Consider the following 21,395-nt stretch of genomic DNA (forward strand, 5'->3'; position numbering starts at 1 on the left):
CAGTCTTCTTCAGCAAAAAGAGGAGGATTGGAGACAGATGTCAGCTCAGGGCTGATCTTCCTCACAAAAAATAATAAAAATAATAAATTTTTTTTATAATTAAATGAAACTGCTTAGCAAAAGTAACTAGAATAACAGCTTCTTTGAAAGACATTAGTTGACTAAACTGTAATTGAGATTACTCTATCTCTGTACAAACACTGCCATTTATATCATAAACGTCCTCCCACAATGCAAACTCTACAGACTTCTAGCATATCAAGAACTACAATAATCTGTATTCCGAATATATAAGAAAAAGTCCTATATACATGAAACTACAGTACAACCAATCTACATACAGATCCAAGTTCAGCAGCTGAAGCAAGAATAACCAAAAGCCAACCATTACCATATTACAGTTTTAGCATAAGAAACTCAAAATATTTTCTACAGTACAAAAATGTTCGCATTGGCTATTTGACATTTCGGATCCCTCGGAGAATCTGATAAACGATAAACGCTGACCCTAGAAAAACGTGGATACACATGACTTTACATTTGATTTCAGGGGATTTGTGGCCTACCTACTCCAAACTCATTCATGGATCCCAGGTTAAGAATTTCTATTACATTTACCTTATTAGCAAGTTTACACGGTTTTAAACTATTTACCACTTGTAATTTCAAAGGGCAATATATTATGATGTGGCTTTAATTACATTTTTTCAAGGAAAAGTGCTACTGTAATATACAATACAAACAATACAATACATTGTGGTCAAATTGATTTGACCTGATATTTATTTTTATTTGTTCTTTTTTAAGAATTAGATTATGATTATTCAACTCAACTGATCTCCAAATTTGATCAAGTAAAAATTCTAGGACACATATTCTCAGCTTTCCTTGTTATATGATGATGCTAACTGGACAATTTAAACATCAGCATCATAAAAAGAGCAGTAACAATTGCATGCTAAGCAATAAATTACTCTGTTCTCAACCCAAGACACTTTCAGACATGAATTTTCCTTTAGACTAAAAATACTTCCATACAGATGCTGTATGAAAAAAATTTGATAAGGTTAGCAAGACATGATGGGCAAGGTTAAAGAGAAGGATAAGAAAGGGTCTGTGGAAAATCTATACTGACTTCTCTATCACGAGTAAAGAGATCCCCTCTATCACCAAATCATTGAAACGTACTATTAAATGCTTAAAGCTGCCTGAATTAGTCCATGTACCCGATAATTATAAAACTTTAATATACCTTAGGGTAGTGTATATATTTTAAAAACAAAGATATCCAAATCCATCAAGAAATGGCTCTATATTCCCTTAAGGAATTTCCTCATGGTATAAGCTTTTGTAAAAATATTTAATGAGAAACAGAAGTGCTTAATGTGGCTGTGTCAGACACAAGAATTAGGATTTGAGTCACTTGCTGTATTTTTTTGAAACAAACGTTATTAAAAAGAAAATTTCGTAGGTTTACTTCTATCTTTATGCCCACATTCTCTCACAAAGAATGGGGAGTTGGTTACCCAAACACAAATACCACCAAAATAAATGTTGAGGAAAACTAATAAAATAAAAATACGGTTAAGAAATAAATGCTAGGGTTTAGATTCGTCCGTGGAAGGGCAAACCACCTGGTCCTGTCCAGTTTCTAGAGCTGGGCCTCCCTCAGCTTAAAGCACGGAGGGAAGCAGGGTCTAACTCAAGGGTTGGTGGCATCCAAAGAGGAAACACAAGCCGTCAGGAGCACAACTTTTCACAACACTGGTGTTTCCATCTTTCTAAAAATGTACATACAACCACACTTTCTATCAACAATGGTTAATGGTTTACAAGATGTAAAGTTAACTGATATCGATGTATCCACTCACCCAAAGGACAGACAACCCCAAAGCTGGAGGGCCTGAATGATTATCATAAACAATCTGCTGTTGCTCTACTTTGGTTTTAGTTTGGGAAGTAATTTCAGTAGCTCTGAAACGAAACACTGGAAAACCCTACTCAACCAAAGACACAAAATTGTAGCAGTAACTTAAGGGGAAATCTGTCACATATTTATAAATACTATAGAAATAACATTAGGCCCGGAGAGACCAAAAGAGTGTTAGAAAAGATACAGTATGAGACAAAATAAATATTCACTTTCACCCACTGAGATGTGGACAATAATAAATGACTTTAAATTGAAACAGGCAGGATATTTAGGTCACATATTAAAACAATTCCAGGAATGCACAGACTATCAGTATTAAAATAATTAGTCTACAGATTCTTCTTCCCTGAAAGTAGCAATACAGAGAAAAATATGTCAATTATACCTCAATAAAGCTGGAAAAAATAAAAATAATAAATAATAAATTTTTTAAAAAGGAAAATATACGATGGCCTTTCTTAGATTTTTGAAATATATATGATCCTGCCTTGAGGAAGGAGAATTAAAGTTATCTATCCTGGTCCCTTCAACCACTCACCGATTAGGAATTAGAGTTTAAAAAACAAATCCCATAATCATCATGTTAAATTCTTAGTCAACCAATGAGCAAGCCCTCAATACGCTGTACAACAATACAGAACAATTTATATTGTAAAACAATATATACATTTTAAAATATAAAAGGCTGCTCTGACGCAAAACATTTGATTTTATCAAATTTTACTCAGAACTTTTGTCCATATGAAATTTAACTGAAACTATACAAGTCAAACGGGTAATACTTCGAATGTATTAACATTCGCTCTTCACTTACCTGGTCTTTCTCATGGGGTAGAAGGCTGACAGGTGGGAGTGAGGATGGGAAAGCACTGGGATATTTGGGAGCCCCTTTGCCATCTAAGCTTCCATAATTGACCCTGTACTGCGGCCCGTCTTTCAGTAACCTCCCATTGTTCACTGCGCGTTTGGCCCCCAGTCGCAGCCTCTGCTGAAAGGCTGGGTTGGTGGTGGTGCTTGTGAGATCACTTTGACTTCTGAGATACTTCTCTATGTTCTTCAGGGAGGAGCCATTTGGCTCCTCAAGTCCTTCAATTGCTCTCCTTAAAAGTTTATTCCAATCCACGTTGCGGAGATCATTACATGATCCTCTAGACCCCTTGGTTGACTTAGGAAAAGTGCCTGGTTTAACTGATGAAAAGCGCCCAGGGTTGTCTGGGTCCTTATAGGAGGCAAGGCCTTTGTTGGTGACTTTGAGAACTGAGCCATCCTGAACACTGAGTTCCAGCTGTTCAGAGACTGTCTTCTTATCCAGCCCATGGGAAGTGCTCACTGCATGGCAGATTCTCTCTTCAGAGGGCCTTTGCTTTTGCTTTTTTATTTTCTGTATAGCTTCAAGAATCCACTCTGTATAAAGTGGGTTTGCAAGTTTTACCATGGTTGACAAATGACTTCTTCAATACAAAAGTTACCCATAGAGGTTCTCCTTGTATTTAACAGAACTTGCACATTTAGAAGTCATTTACAAGTCAACAAATGAGCCGAGTATTCCAGACCATATAAGCAACATCTTACAAACATCCATTCTTAAGAGATTAAAAAGAGGGACAAACAGGCGATGTTGATAGTTGTCTTATCTGACCAACACGAAAGACTGCATTCGGGTGAAGACCATCTTTAACTAGGAAATCAAGACCTTAAACGATAAAAGGGAGGGGAAGGCTCTTAATAATGGATCCTCTAAAAACAAATTAAAAGACTCTTTAGTATTACTTTTTCAGATGCAAAATGACCACAGAAGTAATGACAGGCAGGTATTATGTAACAAAGCTCAGTGACCATATTTTCCAACCAGAAATTGGGTCACAGTCTGAGAAGCAATTTTTTTTAGGATTTTTCACTTTTATTTATATGAAGTCACTCATGGGGCATTTAAGAGATGACATCTAATTTACATATTTAATAGATAAATTTGATTGAAATGAATAAAATTACATGAAAATGGTTCAAGATATACATCTATCATAAACATAAAATCAACATCACGTAAGTCTATGATACAAAATCTGATGGAAGTACCTTAAACTTACTTCAAGAAATCTTAAACTCAAAAAAAGGGCAATAATTCTAATTCTTCTATTTCAGCTAGATATTATATTTCCCAAGTCTCACACATTAGAAAATTTCCCAACTAGCCACTTCTATAGAATTATATCCTCTCAGCCCTTTGAAAAGAGTCTGTGACACTCTAACCCACAGGCTGGAAAACTGAAACTAATAATAGTAACATAACCCTTCACCTTTTAAATAATGTAGGAGTCTAGGTATCTTAGCACCTGGTTAGCTCAAGAAACTGCTCAGCACAAGGAAGGTTCGTACAAATCTGATTCCAGGTAGACAATGCTATTGCTCTGAGAGCCTCCTGGTGTACACAAAAACCACCCTAGATCTCCAATCTAGTATGGACTACACTGCAAAGAGCACCAGGAGAAAGTGCCTGGCCTGGGAGTCAGGTCAGATCTGGGCTCTAATCTTGCTCTCTACTGATAATATCCACATCTTAACTCTTTTTTTGTAGTTTAAAATTTACCAAGTGTGCTCACATACAATGCTTGTCATTTAATCTACAGGACGACTCTATGGGTAAACTGAGGCTCAGGGGAAACTGGAACTCACTCAAAGTCAGTCAATAGTGGACTTAAGGCTCAAACGCCATTATTCAGGAATCTAAGTCCAGCACTATCTTCACCTGAGCCACAACTGCCTGCTCTAGCTAGTTCTGCCTCTGCAATCAGACTAATGGTATGAATCCCAGCTCTACCAATGTCTAGCGGAGAAACTCCGAGTAAGTGACTTAAGTTTCAGTCACTTTACCTGTAGGGCAATAATAGTACATCCCTCACAGGATTGTTGAGAGAATTAAGTGAACACAGTATCTAATATTCAATACACAGAAGCTATCATTACTGCCATCAAATGCAATGTCTACACACTGTGAAAAATGCCTCATAAAATACAAAATTAAAGATCTCTCTGGTTATTTACTTAGATTTAATGTACCTAAAAAGGGAAAACAATGTCTCCTCAAAACATTAGCCAGATATACTGAAGAATAGAACATTTGCTCTCAAAGATTCTGTCGCTAAAAAACACTGGGCCTTGAACTATACTTTTTCACTCAGCTTGAAAGAGGCAGTTTTAAAAAGGACCGTCCTCTTTGCAATTAGTAAACTGTAGGTTCACTCCATTTTTTTCTCCTCAGATTCAGAAATTTGAGGCTGAAGGCACCTTGGAGGTCATCCAGTCCAACCTCCAGTTATCCAGTAAATGACCCCTTTTCAACATCCCCAAGTGATGGGTCATCAAGTCTCCAAATACTTCCAGTGATTGAGAATTTGTCACTCTTGGAGGCAGCTCATTCCACTGTTGGACAGCTCTAACTGTAACATATTTCCAGCTCACAGGAGCCAAAATCTGCCTTCCCATAACTCCTAAACACTAGTCCTAGTTCTCCTGAAACAATCTAAAGAAATTCTTACTAATTCTTTAATATGACAGGCCTTCCAATATTTGAAAACAAGTATCTTTTGAAAATTACTAACAATCAAACCCCATTCTACCTCTAGCCCCACCTTAGATCACACATACCCCAGTTCCTAACATTTCCACATACCACATGGTTTCCAAGCACTCCTTCTCTTGGTTGCTCACTAGTCTGGCTAATGCCCATCTTAAAATCTGGCAATCCAGGCATTATCCAATTATAAATGCAATCCAAGGTTTCACGAACTTTCTTAACAGCCACACAACTGGCTCAGGCTAAGAATGCAGTCCAACTAAAAATCCCAGATCTTATTTCAAAAATGCTGTCAAGCTGAGTCTTTTCATTCCCTTCCTTGCACAAGGAAGGGATTTAAAATTTGCTGGGATTTAAAATTTATTACAGTTCATCTTGTTGGTTTGAGTCTATCTTCCAACCTATTAAAGACTGTTTTGAATCCTGATGCTGTCATCTATGTCTTCTGCAAATCTAATAAGCATTCCCTTTTGTGTCATTATATAAATCATTGACAAAAATGTTAGACTTGGAACACAGTGTGTTTAGGAATGAAATCATTGGCTTTCATAGTGCAACCACTTTCACGATAGAACACAGGAATCATTATATGTAAGTTTAGAACAGGAAGCTGATCTTTCCAAAGTAAAATGATTTGGGGCAAAATTTCATTAGAAGACATTTCACTGTTTAAGTCATTATTTCATCTTTCATCATTCATTCAGGATGAATCAACTAATTTAATGTGACTGTGCAAAATACAACTGCAGGAAGCAGAGGGGTCACAGAAAAGCATCCAATATTGCAAAGTTGCTTTCAAGCATTTTGGTTACATAAGTAAATGAACATACATTAAAACAAAACACATTTCATAATTAATAAATACTCAAAATATACCTTAATAACAAGCTATTACCACAATCCTTACCCACAATCGAAAGAATCATTCATATCCATTACCAACACATTTCAATAAGACTGTCACTTTATATGTCAAAAATATAATAAAATAAAGGAAAATACCAGAATTGGAACTCCAAATATTTTAACAGTCCATGACAAAAATGAAGATTGTCCAGATCTTCAGGCAAATCTACCAAAAGAAAAAAAGTAAATGTTAATCTGGGCATAAGGACAACCCTCTAATCCAGCAACTACCTACGATCTCCACAACTATTCAACACCAGCAGCTGCAATGAGTTTATTAGTACACTACACTTAGTGATACACATCAACTCTTTCATACCACTAAAGGATATTTAAGAATATGAAATTCAGGACAGGAAATGAAGCCCCAAAGCAAATGCCTGAAGAAATAAATTTCACTCTTCTTTAAGGCCAGCCCTATTCTCCAAATTTTAAAAATCAGGTTTGTGATAGAGTCTAAGAAAGAATCCCATCAAGAAACAAAAAATCCTGCTATTATTTAAACAGCCAGGCAGGTAATAACATCTTATCTGGGAAAAAAAAAAGTCAAAAGTTGTTTGAAAGGTCAGTATTAACTTTCCCAGGCAACATTCACTATTTGTCCCAAAGGTCACCTGGCATCTAGGTACTGATTAGACTACCAGGATATGGCCAATAACTGCAAGTAAGAGGAGGATGTGCCAGTTTGCACAATAGTAAGTACGTGTTGACACAGGCCACATTTTAGGACAGTAGTGATCATTTTTACTTCAAAGGCAAAAAATAAATTTAAAATAACACTCTGAATAACTTTATTTTGATCTTTTATATAAAACAGCCAAGCAATGTTAGATCCTCCTTCTCCCGTCCCCCAGCCACAGACACACACCCCACTCCTCAATTTAATCTCAAAATTAGCTCTCATCTGACACCAACCAACAGAGTTAATTAGGCAGAAGCAGATGTATCTCAGCAGCTCTTTGCTACAAGCAGAATCAGTATTAAAAAACACACACACAGCTAGGAGAGGAACAAAATCAGAAGTCTCTTATGTGTAGCCAATTCTCAACTAAACACATGTATACTATCCACTGCAAATGTTTTAATCTTAGGCTGGTTTGTTTCTGACATCCCACTGGCCCCACTGTAAATTGGTGTATGCTAAGAGAATAGATTGAAACCCAATTTAATTTTAGTCTAAGCAGTATCTAACTAGAAAGACAAATCTACAGGAAAAAAAACGCATAGTTCATTCAAAAGCCAAATAGAAATGCTTTTTTTTCCTGATTCAGAATTATCCATGCCACTTCTTTTTTTCAGAGCACTAGGATTTGTTTCATATGTAGATAGGACATTCTATCACAAGTACAACGCTAAAAATCATTATTCTCTTGTCATTTTTTTCTATAAAAACTTGAAAGTTGGACTAAAAGTCTATCAAAAGTGAGCAAATCATTCCAAATTAATTCTAGGGACTCATGCTACATCAAATTAAATTACCCTATTTTCTGAGGTTTTGAATCATTTTATTTTTAACTACAAAATAATATCAGTAAATTATACGGTTGTATCATACAGTCTTATAATAAAACACTATTTACATCATTCATTACAGACTATTCTAAACAGATCTAGAGAAATGCTTAGTCCAACACTGAGCTTTTGGCTTCATTAGTATTATATAACTATCAACACTATTCAGAAATATTCATGTCAGCATAATAAGAGTCAAAATATCCTGGATCATAAATATTATGTGAAGCCTCCTCTAAGCTTTTACTAAAGCTGTGTGTTGTTTCAAAATCAATGTCATAACACTCGAGTCATGAGATCATGGATGAGCCAAAAACAGTGGTAAAAAAAATAAAGCTTAATAATAGACTTTACTCTTTTGTCATCCTGAGTTTTACTTGCTAATAGTTATTTTTAGCTCTCTCACTTTCATATGCTCCTGGATTGTTTTCATAGCCTATTATGTAACTGAGTGAGATCCACAAATCTTAACAGTATCTTCTGAAACAGAACATACTGACTTCTTTTCTTCTATAACCACCCAGAACAGACTACTGGCACAGTTGCTCAAAATAGTGTCCTCGGTTAACAAATATCTGCTGTCTGACAACATCAAACATCATCCATATGGTGATATTTGTTAACTTTCAAGTCCTGGATGCATCTATTTCCTCTAAAATTAATGCTCAAGGCCCAAAACGTGAATTGGGAGGTGAGGTTATAAATACTAATCAAAGGACAGTGAATAAATAGCGAGATGTTGTTCTGTGTCTGCAGAACAACAGGTTGGTGCTATGGGGATGAGAAGCAATTAAGAAGTAACAAAGCACTGGGTGGCATTTCCTCAAAAAGTTAAACATAAAATTACCATATGACCTCGCAATTCCACTTCTAGGTATATACCCTAAATAACTGAAAACAAATACTCAAATAAGTACACATACACAGATGTTCATAACAGCACTATTCACAACAGCCAAAAAGTGGAAACAGCCTACATGTCCATCAACAGATGACTGGATTAACAAAATGTGGTATATCCATACATTGGCATACTAGTCAGTCATAAAACAAGAATTAAGTACTGATACATGCTATAACGTGGATGAACCTCAAAAAGATGTTGTGAAAGAAGCCAGACACAAAAGGTCACATATCATATAATTCCATAATATATGAAACATCCAGAATAGATAAACCCACAGAGAGAACATAGATTGGTGGGGCTAGGGGGTGAGGGAGATGAGTAGAAACTGCTTAATGGGTAAGAGATTGTACATTGGATGAAAATGTTTTGGAACTAGATAGAAGTGGTGGTCACACAACACTGTGTATGTACTAAATGTCACTAAATTGTTCCCTTAAAATGGTTAATTTTATGGTATGTGAATTTCGTCTCAATAAATTATTTTTTTAAAAAGAAATAAAGCACTAAACTATAATAATACCAACCATTTTCTGACACCTACTGCAGGCCAGGCACTTCACACAGATTATCAAGTAAACCTTAAAACAACCCTGTGAGGTAGCATTGTTGCCCTACTTTGCAAAAGGAAAAGTGAGACATGACTTGGCCAAGACCTCAGACCACTAAATCAGGAAGGATTTTAATTCAGATGCTAAACCCTAAACTTTCCTGTCTCTCCAATGGTTTTCAAACTAGATTCCTTAGACCTCTTGTGAGAAAATGTTTTGGGCATCACCTGCAGGTGCCCCTTGTGGGTTAAACACTAGGGCCACAACCCCTTGGACCCAACAAAGCAGCTCCACCTTAACCGTTCTATATAGTTGGCTTCTCCACAAGATTCATTTCAAAGAAAGGGTTCCACTGATTACAGAAGGAAAAAAGTATGGAAACAACTGTGACTATACTTTGCTAAGTGTGGATGGGTAGAACACCATTTGGACGGATGGGACTTAAACTGGACCTTGAAAGACAAGACAGAACTTGGGTAACTGTCTGGTCTCTCCAATCAAATTCAAATCTTTCATGGCCCAGGGCAAACGACACCTTCTCAGTAGCCCCACAGATCTTTGTCTAACAGGAAGCTTTTAGCTTTCTTACTATTTTGGCATTCATTTCCTACTTTGTCTTATGCTTATTTGTGTACTGACCTCATCTCCCTTACTAGACTGTAAAATTCTTAAGAACAGGATTCATGGATTCATGTTTGATTCATCTTTGTATGTCCCAAGATTGCCCAGGACCACAACCTGAACATAAGAGGGGTTCAATGCCTATTTGTTAAATAAATGCATCAGTGAATGTGTGAAGGGAATCTAGGAGCAGGCACAGAAACTGAGAGAGAGTTGTCAGCCAAAATGGACACTGAGTCCATCCACGTGCATGCCTAGAGCAGGTATGTGTTGAAGAGGAATAAGAAATACAGTCGGCTGTCGCAAAAGCTAGGCTGAGGCATGTGAACATGACAGATGAAGTGGTGATACAATAAGGCATAGTGGAGTGCGCACACACACACACATATTTGTTGAATGTCTACATCACTCTAGCAATAGTATCCATCCAGTATAGGTTGGAGGGAAGAATGATTGAAGGAATAAACAAAAGCAACCAGTATTTCATCTCTTCAAATATCAACCTTGTTCAACTTATATTTATGAGTCTAACTCAGCAGCAAGCCCAGAGTAGGCACTCAATAAATGTCAGTTGAATTGAATATTTAATTCTCCATCTTTTTAGAATAATACTAAGTTCTTTCTCACTACTCATTAACATAGACACTTTTCAATTCATAAGCTAATAATGTTTTCCAAGGATTTCTAAGAGGCTAAATCACCATGAAAATTATCATTTCAACTAATACATATTATATTAATTGGAAGTTTAATTTTTCATGTCATGCTCTCCTAGTTGACAATATCCTTGTTATGTCATTAAACTATAATTGTGTAAATCTGCTTCAACAAACAGTAAGTGAACCATCAATAAACTATTACAGCTTCCATAATCCTTAGCATAGATTAGTTTCAACATCATCATCATAAATTAGTAGAGACATGTCCCAAATCTCCTGGTGAAGCCCATGAATTAGGTTTGCATAGTCATCCCTTCATTTAAGTGCTCAATAGTTTCAGTCTCTAAACTTTAATCACACTGTTAGGAACCTCCCAGGACATTTGATCCCTTGTAAAACAGAGGATTTTAGAGACAAGATGAAAAGTCATTTGAAGTCATCAGGCCTTTGGAGCCTGGGTACATTGATTAGTAATGATGATATATTATAACTAAGCACTTTCACTTAAGAAATAATCAATTAAATTTAGAGTGATGTTTTGCATCTAAAATTCCATTCAATCCTAGATTTCTTTCTAATTACAAATTAGCTTTAGCTGGGTTTTAATGACAAAGACTGAACAACATATTAAGAAAAAAATCTGACATCTGAATTTTTAAAAGATTACTTTTGAAAACAGATCATTTCAGAATTCAGTGTTAATTTTATCACAAATGTCTTCAAACAGGGCATCCAGTATAGCCTGAAAACAAATTAGGGTTCCCTTTGAGAATCTGAAAAAAATTATAGATCTATTTTTTAAAATGAACACATGGGGGCCAGCCTGGTGGCTTAGCGGTTAAGTGCGCGTGCTCCGCTACTGGCAGCCCGGGTTGGGATCGGCGCGCGCATTGACCCACCGCTTGTCGAGCCATGCTGAGGCGGCGTCCCACATGCAGCAACCGGCAGAATGTGCAACCGTTAATATGCAACTATCTGCTGGGGCTTTGGGGAGAGAAAGGGAAAAACAGGAGGACGATTGGCAATAGGTGTTAGCTCAGGGCCAGTCTTCCTCAGCAAAAAGAGGAGGATTAGCATGGATGTTAGCTCAGGGCTGATCTTCCTCACAAAAAATAAATAAATAAATAAAAAATAAAACAAACACATGTACAAACAGATATCTGCACACGATTTCAAGGGCTTACAGAACCTCTACGGCCACCCAAGAAACCCTGAACGTCCGTTATCTACTCTAACTTTACTTACTTTAACATACACAGTGAGGTCAATAATTTTATCCAGTTTCACAATAATTATCTCTATGTGTGCTTAATTAGGACATGTGACATTAAAAGTAAGAAAGTTATTCTCATTGGTTTTGGATATTATCAAATACAGCAGTGAAATCTTATTCAACAAGGAGGTGTGCTATGATGGGATGTATCTAGAGAATTCAGGGATCCAGTCTCCACTTTGCCAGCTACCTAAACTGTGGAATATTGGATATGTTATTTAATCAATCTCAATTTTCTCATCTGTAAAAATGAGAATATATCCTCGTTTTGCAGAACTGTAAAGATGAATAATTGAGATAACAAATATGAAAGAACCAAGGATGGTGGCAGACACATAGCAGGAACACAGTAAAATGCTAGCTTATAAAAGGAAAAAGGGCAATCCAGTCAGCTGGAGACCTGTAAAATCTAATCTGGCTAAACTTTGTCTATATGACCATTTTCTCCTAAGAGAAGAGGAAGTCAGCACCTGGCTCTTAGTTATAGATATAGACAAGTAGAAATTCAAGACAGAGGAAAAAAGAAAGTGAAGAAAAGCAAAACAGATTTGTAATGGTTAAGAATGGGGTCAAGAAGAGTATATTTTACTCATAATCATATATCTTTTAAGGTCAATAAAGCTTTTAGAAGATAATACTGCATAGAAGAATATCTACTTGACCTGAGGGTAGGAAAAGAGTCTTAAAATAAGACACAAAAGCACTAACTATAAAGAAAAGACCAATAAACTTGACTCCATTAAAATTAAGAACTTGTGTTCATTAAAAGACATTATAAAGAGAGTGAAAAGGCAAGCCACAGGACTGAAGAAGGCATTTGCAACATACACACACAACAAAGGATTTGTATCTAGAGTACATAAAGAACTTCTAAATAGCAATAAAAGACACAAGGTCCAATTTAAAAAAAATAAATAGGGGGCAGACTTGCACAGGAACTTTACAAATGAGGAAATCCAAATAGCCAACAAATGTATGAAAAGCTATTCAGCCTGATTACTAATCAGGTAAAGGCAAAGTTTACCAGATTAGCTAATTTGAAAAGCTAACAAAACTGAGAGTTGGAGAGGACAAGAAGCAATGGGAACTCTCATATACCACTGGAGGGAGTGTGACCTGGTACAATGCTGGAAAACAGTTTGATTGGTACGTAGGAAGGGTGAAGACAAGCATACTCCACAGCTAGGGTGACAATACAACTCACCTCATCCAAATCCAGACACTTTTAAGAATTAAAGGTGTTACATTAATAATTACACCGGGACAATAGGCATAAACTGGGATAAATAGTCACCCTGCCTTTGAAACAGCAATTCCATTCCTGGCGGCACACCTTAGAGAAACCTGTACACGTGCACCAGATGACAGGTACAGGAACGCTCAGAGCAGCTTTGTTCACAATTTCCCCAAACTGCAAACAACTCAAACATCTTGCAACAGTGGAATGGATGATACAAAAACTGTGGAAGACTGTGGGAGTCCTATAAAAAGGTGCTTAAAGGTGCTTTGGAAATGCAAATTAAAGCATTATAAGGAACAACTATCCTTTCATCACACTTCTCCATCTATGCATCATTTACCATTCTGCAAGCAAAGACTGATCACTATAGCTCACACATCCCTACTTTCATAAAAACAATTTCCTTTTCTCTCACTTTATACAAATACAGGCATCTGTATGCAGGAAAACTGAAGGTATCTTAGATACTGAAAAGTCACCTGTTAGGAATCCTGGCACTTAATAAAGCCAGGTCAGTTAGTCAGTCTTCTAAGTGGTATGTGCAAGTCCATGAAAGTTTCAAAATACATTAAAATTATTTATTCAAACTTCCTCAACTACTTTCCTCTACTCAGAGGCCTGGGTATGGCTGGTAGGCAAAACTTCTACTGGCCATGTCATCATCACCAGCCAGTTATTCCCCTAAGTTCCTCCTTGTACGTTAAAACCTTCCTCTGTCTCTATATTTTCTTCTTTTTTTTTAAACCATCCCTTCACCTCCCCAGCCTTGAAGCCTAAGCAGAAGTTCTCAGGTAAGAATCTTATCTTTTACTGAAACGTGCAATATTATCCTTCCCCTCTTAAAAACATAAAAAGACTGCCCCAATTCATTTTGATACATGTGTGAAGAATATAAATAAGATTGGAGTATTTTATTTCAGAGCTATCCCAGAAAATCTAAGGTACACAAGACAGGAAGAATGTACTTTACTCATAGTCATATCAAAAAAAAACAACACCGGGACCAGACCCGTGGCTTAGCGGTTAAGTGCGCGCGCTCTGCTGCTGGCGGCCCGGGTTCGGATCCCGGGCGCGCACCGACGCACCGCTCCTCCAGCCATGCTGAGGCCGCGTCCCACTTACAGCAACTAGAAGGATGTGCAGCTATGACAGACAACTATCTACTGGGGCTTTGGGGGGAACAAAACAAATAAAATAAAATCTTAAAAAAAAAAATAAAAAACACCTTTGTTGGAGCAACACAGAACTAATATTATCCCAACATAACTAATTCCTGTACATATATGTAAGAGTCTTCACATACTCTTTACCTTGAATTTCCTGGTACCTCCACCCCAAACATACTTGGTTCATTGGTTCTCTTTTCTTATTTTCCACATCTGTAATTCCTTATCACTACCTATTCACAACCTCTGTCCAATACTCTCTTTATCACATCCCAATACCCTCTCCCAATTGCAGGACTTAAAACTCCTTCATGGGGCATAGGAGGCCATTTGCCTTTGTCCCTTTTCTCCCACCACTCCCTGCACTCTGGCCATACCAACGTACTTACAAATTCAAAAATACACAGTATCCTTTCCCAAGGTAGTACAGGAGCCTCATCCTGAGACAGAAACCCTGCTCCCCCTCTCCCGCCCCACCTTCAAGACTCCAGCTCAAGTTTCACCCAAGAAATCTAGCCTATCAAACAACTCTGTCTCCCAAACTAACACCTTTGCCCCATCCTCAGTCCTGGTGCAGTCCACCAAATCACATTCACCCAGACCTACTGCCCAGCCCCACCCATCTTTCTTCACACCTACCGTCTTTTACCACTCCCCCAAATCCCCTGTCCCCACGCGATTTTCTGCTACACACATATTTTGCAAGTTCTAAGTAGCCTCCTTTCACATTTAAGTCTGCTCTGCTGTCTTATCATCTTTCGGAGACTCTCCCAGGCATATCCATCCCACCCTTCCATGTTTATTTAATGCTTCATATACCCCAAAGCTAGCAAACCTCCTTTCTATTCCAACATGCCGATTCACCCAGATATCTCTTTCCCACCACAGCAATTGTACCTGCTCCTCATATTCCCCCAATACTTTCCCCAATCCAATATCTACTCTGCACTGCGTTCTCAACTCTACTCCACATCCACCACACCCAAATCCATTCTTACTCTGCCCTCAGATAACTGCAATCTCACCCTTCTACATCATTTCAGCTGCCCTCACATACCCTTGATCCCCCCTTCCACATCTCCAATATCGTGCCTCTCCCGATTCTCCCTTCTGCACCTGCTTGGACACCTCCACTTTCCCCTCCCATCCACCCCCTCACCAGTCCTCCCCAAACACTCGCCGGCCTCCCACCGTTCCTACCAGGTCACTCTCACTCAGAAAACCCCTCCCAAGCCCCCCCTCACGCCGCCTTCCGACCACCACAGCCCCGCCCCCACCTCGATATCGCCCCGCCCTCTCCACCCTCGAGCCCCGCCCCTTGCCCTGGAGGCCCCGCTAAGGGGCGGGGCCTGTCCCTCCTCCCCTTTCCCCCCGCCCCCTACCGTCACGCTCAGGGGCAGCCTGACCCCGAGCGGCCCCGCGGTGACCCTCGCGCAGAGGCCTGTGGGAGGGGCGTCATAAGCCCCCGATTTCCCCCCCTTCCGCCCCCTCCCGTCCAGTCTCCTCCCCCTGGGAACGCGCGGGGTGGGTGACAGACCTGGCTGCGCGCCACCGCCACCGCGCCTGCCGGGGGTGCTGCCGCTGCCTGAGAAAAAAGCCGCGGCTGCCGCCTGGAGGAGGTACCGTCGCCTCCGCCACCGCTGCCGCCGCCGCCAGGGGTAGGAGCTAAGCCGCCGCCATTTTGTGTCCCCCTGTTGTTGTCGTTGACATGAATCCGACATGACACTGATTACAGCCCAATGGAGTCTCATTAAACCCGAGCCGCGGCCCCGCCCCGGCGCTGCTCCATTGGACGAGACCGCAGACACTTAGGGCCACCCGTTGGCCTACGGGTCTGTCCGTCACCCACACACTAACCACTCTGCAGCCCATTGGGGCAGGTTCCTGCCGGTCATCTCGCCTCCGCATAGACACACCCCTCGACCCATCATCCCCCCTCCGGCACCACCCCGGGGGAGGGTCCACTGCCAGTACCAATCAACAGACCGCTGGGCCCGCCTCTTCTATGCACCTATTGGTCCAGCCCTTTTTTTCTGTCCTAGACACCGCGCCACCTCTACTTCCACCTACCCGCCCCCTCTACCTCTAGAAATGGATTGGGTCTACTCACAGGAGAGGCACTTAGCCTTATTGGCTGCAGACAACGCCAATCAGAGGGCCTTTTCCCTCTCCCCTCCCCCACTCAACCCCAAACCCCCTAGCCCGCAGCTAAAGTTTGTGTGAGAGCTGATCGCTGGCGGCGGCCGCAGGATTTAGGGGTGGGCGCGGGCGGGCGCGCGCGGGCGGGCACGCGAAGTTAAAATTCGAGGTTCTCAGTCGCCAGCTCCCGCGGTAGAGCGCGCGGACGGGCCCGCCGCCCGGAGCGTTCCATCCCGCCCCCTCCTCCACCCTCTCCCGTCCCGTCCCGGGCGACTACTCGCCCGCCCCCTGGCTCGCATCCTTACCCCCCACACACCCCTACCCTGCAAGCCCCAGGCCGGGTGCAGGCGGAACGATGTCGCTGCAGCCTCCTCTCCATCCCACGCCGAGGGGGAGCAAGCCCCTACCCGCCGGGTGTGCACCCCCCGGCTCCACACTCGCCCGTGTCTGCAAGCACGTGCACCGTTCGCCGCTGCCTCCAGCCACCCCGGTCCCCGGCTAACCTCGCCTGCAGCCCGGCCAATCGCTTGCTGCCCTTTGTTGCTGCAGCCCGGGTCTCCCCGCTGCCTTCCTCAGCCTCCGCCTCGTCCTTTGCCAGCCGCCCGGGTCCGCAGCGCCGCGCTCCCCCCGCCCGGGACCCACCGCCGCCGCCTCCTTCTCCTCCTCCGCCTCCTCCTCCTCGGCTCCGGGCTGCAGCGCACAGAGCCCGAGGCAGCGCCGCCCAGCCCCGCTCCCCCCGCGCCGCCAGCTAGCCCGCCCGGCCCGGCCGGGGGCGCAGCCTGGACCCCGCCCGCCCCAGTCCCCGCCCCGGGGGTACCTGCCTCCGCCCTGGGGGGCTCCACTCGCCGCCCTCGGGGGAGGGCGGAGATGCCGGTGTCTGCGGGAGGATGGGGACGCCTGGGCCGTTTGGGGCGGGGAGTGTGCCCGCCAGGGCTGGGACTGAGAGGTGCAGTCCTCGCCAATGCGCCCCCCCTCCCGCCGCTGTGGGCCCCAAACTTCGTCCTCCGCCGGGGCCTTGCACCCTCGGGCGATCGCGCCAGTTTTGGGGTGGGGGATGCCTCGGGAGCTGTGTCTACCCTGATCGGGAGGAAGAGGGAGCAGTGACATTCAGCGACTGCGGACAGGGCACGGCGGCGGCATCCTTGGGTGGGAGTGGGGATGTCAGACGCGGGCTGGAGGGGGAAGGTGCCCCTCAAGATGCCCTCTCCCGGCCTGCGAGGAGCTGGAGAGCTCTGAGCTGCGTTCTGAGTGCTTTCTTGGGCGGTGCAGCCGGATGGCAGCGGTGCTGGGGGGCGGGGGGAGTCGGGGGAAGACCGCTGGGGGGCCCTTCCCCCTCTCCTCTAGCCAGCGCTCGAAGGAAGGCTGATGGCGAAGTTCGGTTTTCCAGGCTTCCCCTGGGCCCCCCGAGTTCCTGAGGCCCACATGAGGGAGGCTGGGGGCCTCCTCTGGTCTCTCAGGCAAGGCCACTCTGACGCTGCCCACATGCCTTCCAGCGCCCTCCAGACTCTGAAGAGATCGTCCCTCATTCTTCCCGGAGATGGGTGGGATATGGGCAGAGGAGACTTTAGAAAATAGGAAAAGTAGGCTCAAGAAATGGCTCCTACTGAGTTTGAGTATGAAGTTTTCCTTCCGAGGCGCCATTTCTTCCACCGGAGGGAGGAGAATTATGGCTTTGTAAAAGAACCAAGTTGCAGGCACGGTGGCCTGGGTGGAAAACCACCTGTTGACTGAAGTCTGTCCCTGAAGTCAGGGCAATCTTGGGCCCTGGCAGGGTGACACAAGTGCCAGGGAGAGGAGGCCCCAGGCTTCCTGCACTGGTTGACTCCAGCATCCTCGTGCCACTGACAGTGCAGCAGCAGCATCTCCAGCTCCCCGTTAGAAAGCACTGTACAAACTAGGTAGGTACTTTGTTAGAGCAACTTATCTCAGACAAACAAAACAAGCAGCACAGGCTTGTCAAATGCAGAGCACAATACACGCTTCACTTTTAAAGACGGTCTGCTCCTTTGGGGTGTGAGCTGCCTCTACTTATATGCTTCTTGGCAGCAAGGTGAGAAAGGAGCTAAGACAAAGGGCACAGAGTTGGATGAAAGTATAGAAAAAGGGAGGGGGGAGCAGAAGAGTTGTAATACTAAACGCAAAACTGTCACCGGTTCCATTATAAACCCCTTTTATAGGTGTTTTATTACTTGGTTGTTAGTTTTTAAAACACAAGCCTCTTTAGATTAAATCTTGGCATTCACAGGCTTAGCTCAGGCAAACAAAACACAGGGAAAGCTCGCCATCCGCCATCGATTTGGCTACTTTTGAGTTACATTACTGATCAAACAAACAAACAGCAGGTTGGGTTTCCTCAGAGTCTCTCTCTACCTCTTATTTAGTATCTTCAGTAGCTGGCTCAAGGTGAATTTTTACAAGCCATTAGTTCATAATTCAGTCTAGTTCATGTAGGTATTTCAAAGAGAAGGACATTTATAAGGTGTGGTTTTCTTATAATGCAGGTGCTGGGATTTTTATTCTCCAAGAAGTTACTAAGTAAACTTAAGAATCCTGGCAGACACGTTAGCATTTATGTTCTTTTTTTTTTTTTCTATGATCTGCCCAGATGCACTTTATTTTGTAACTTAGATTTGAGTGCCCAGACTGCATTTTATCTCAAGCAATAAAAATAAACCCTGTCTTAATTAAAAACAAGTTTCAAAACCCCAAATCTGTACACTCAAACTAAAGTATGCTAAAGAAGCAACCAAAGACAATAAAAGCCAAAAAGTCCACATTTAAGATGTCTTCAGCCAATGAATGGTGGGAGATTTATGAGCATCTAACACTTGTTATCACTAATGAGTTAGCCACATGGATTTCCAGTGCATCAAAAGTGAAGAGACACCTTAGAGAGAAATGGATCTTGTTCGCCTAAACTTGAGCTCCTGTAACCCCAGGAGCTGGCGAACACAGAACAGAGAAATATCTTGATGTATTTTCTGAGGTTCTTTTCTTAACAAACATAGTTCTCTAACAGGGGCATGGCAAGAAAAGGGAATGTGTTGCTTTCCCATTGATACTCCCCTCTAAGGTTACTTGTCCTCTGAGAAATCCTGGCTCTTCAGATAAGTGGGACTGGAAAGGATAACAGAGACACAGCCAGAGATACTTAATGCTACTCCTAAACCTCTCTGTTATCTATGGTATCTCAAGTCCTCTGCTGAGCTAAACAGCTCAATTAAGAAGTTAACCTAGAAATAACCCGAATTGAAAACCAAGCATTGTGCAAAATTTGCAAGCTGACTGTTCTGAAGGATTGTGCATCCACAGGCTCATCTGACCAGTCCTCCTCCCTCCCCCAAAACAGCAGCCGACGACGGCCCCCACTGCCAGAACTACTGACAACTACAGTTATACTGCTCAGTGTGATCCACAGATCACTGGCATCAGAATGATCTGGGAGGGCTGGCCCCGTGGCTTAGCGGTTAAATGAGGGCACTCCACTACTGGTGGCCCGGGTTGGGATCCCGGGCGTGCACCAATGCACCACTTCTCCCGCCATGCTGAGGCCGCGTCCCACATACAGCAACTAGAAGGATGTGCAACTATGACATACAACTATCTACTGGGGCTTTGGGGGAAAAAAAGGAGGAGGTTTGGCAATAGATGTTAGCTCACAGCTGGTCTTCCTCAGCAAAAAGAGGAGGATTAGTATGAATGTTAGCTCAAGGCTGATCTTCCTCACACACAGACACACACACACACACACAAAAAAAGAATGATCTGGGAATGAGAGCTTAAAACAGTTACCTGGGGCCGGCCGGGTGGCGCAGCGGTTAAGTGCGCACGCATCCCCTGCACCGGCCCGGGCTTCAGATCCCGGGCGCGCACCCATGCACCGCTTGTCAAGCCATGCTGTGGCAGCATCCCATATAAAGTGGAGGAAGATGAGCATAGATGTTAGCCCAGGGCCAGTCTTCCTCAGCAAAAAGAGGGGGATTGGCGGATAGCTCAGGGCCGATCTTCCTCACACAAAAAAAAGTTTCCTTAGCCTAACCCCAGAGATTCTGAATCAGTAGGTCTGGAGTGGGGCTCCCAAATCTACATTATTAGCCCATTACTTGACTTTAAGCTTATGATCACTGAATTTGAGAACCACTGGACTAGGCTGAACCCTCTTCTTCGCCAACTGAAAAGGAGTGTTTCTTCTGAGAGTGTCTAAGCCAGAAGATTATAGTCCCTAGTACTGGGATGACTCCATGGTCTCACCTATTTGTCCTTGAGTCCTGAGTAAGGGTAAAAAAAAAATAGAGTAGCTTCAGGAGCTGAAGGGAACCTGGAGGGTTTGATCTTTTGGGTTTGTTTACTTGCTCTGAGACAAGTCAGACAAACAGCCTGATAAGAGGTGTCACATCCACAGATGCACTAACAAGTCCTTCTGAAGGAAATTGGGTAAGGAGGCAGCAAGCAGGGATCCAGAAATGATTTGTCCAGGCCTCAGCCCAAGATGAATTCTATTTACATTTGATCAGTCACTTAAAAAACACTGGTCTATACCTCCCCTTCCAACTGCCACATGGAATCCTCTCTCTTCATTGACCGGAAACTCCTCCACAGTGTCTGGTAAAGTAAGTCAAGGGCAGAAGGGGTGTGGGATGACCAGTCAAACCATTAGTTTTAAATAGGCTAGCAAATTCAAGCTATAGCTCTGTGTATGAACAGCCTGTATTATCTTAAATACCGGTATTCTGCACCCACACCCCATTTGTGCTGCTCAAAAACCTTTACTGTCTTTTAAATGCATTTGGGATCAAGTCTAAACTCCTTAGTCTACTGCTAAGGCTATGCACATCTGCACCCAACCAATATCTCATCTCTAGTTTCTCCCAGCTCAGCACACTCCTCCATGCCCAGCACTCACTGTTCCCTCTGCAG

At 42.5% G+C, this 21,395-nt stretch overlaps 1 protein-coding gene across 5 annotated transcripts in view; it reads right to left on the reverse strand.

Moving 5' to 3' along the window:
* KAT6B (lysine acetyltransferase 6B) overlaps positions 1–17,538 on the reverse strand; it is a 184,030-nt gene extending 166,492 nt beyond the window's left edge. Inside the window, exons 1-3 of one of the 5 annotated variants that reach the window (XM_058543124.1) lie at positions 17,296–17,538; positions 6,510–6,579; positions 2,748–3,626 (exon numbers count right to left, since the gene is read on the reverse strand). In XM_058543124.1, coding sequence (XP_058399107.1) covers positions 2,748–3,368 — 621 coding nt within the window. In that variant the 5' untranslated portion in view covers positions 3,369–3,626; positions 6,510–6,579; positions 17,296–17,538. Of the gene's footprint in view, positions 1–2,747; positions 3,627–6,509; positions 6,580–15,876; positions 16,331–16,981; positions 17,084–17,295 lie in introns of those variants that run through there. The other 4 variants (XM_058543123.1, XM_058543122.1, XM_058543125.1 and 1 more) reach the window with 4 other exon arrangements.
* Positions 17,539–21,395: the final 3,857 nt, after the last annotated feature.

Source organism: Diceros bicornis, chromosome 6 (genome assembly GCF_020826845.1).
Source record: "Diceros bicornis minor isolate mBicDic1 chromosome 6, mDicBic1.mat.cur, whole genome shotgun sequence".
Taxonomy (NCBI): Eukaryota; Metazoa; Chordata; class Mammalia; order Perissodactyla; family Rhinocerotidae; genus Diceros; species Diceros bicornis.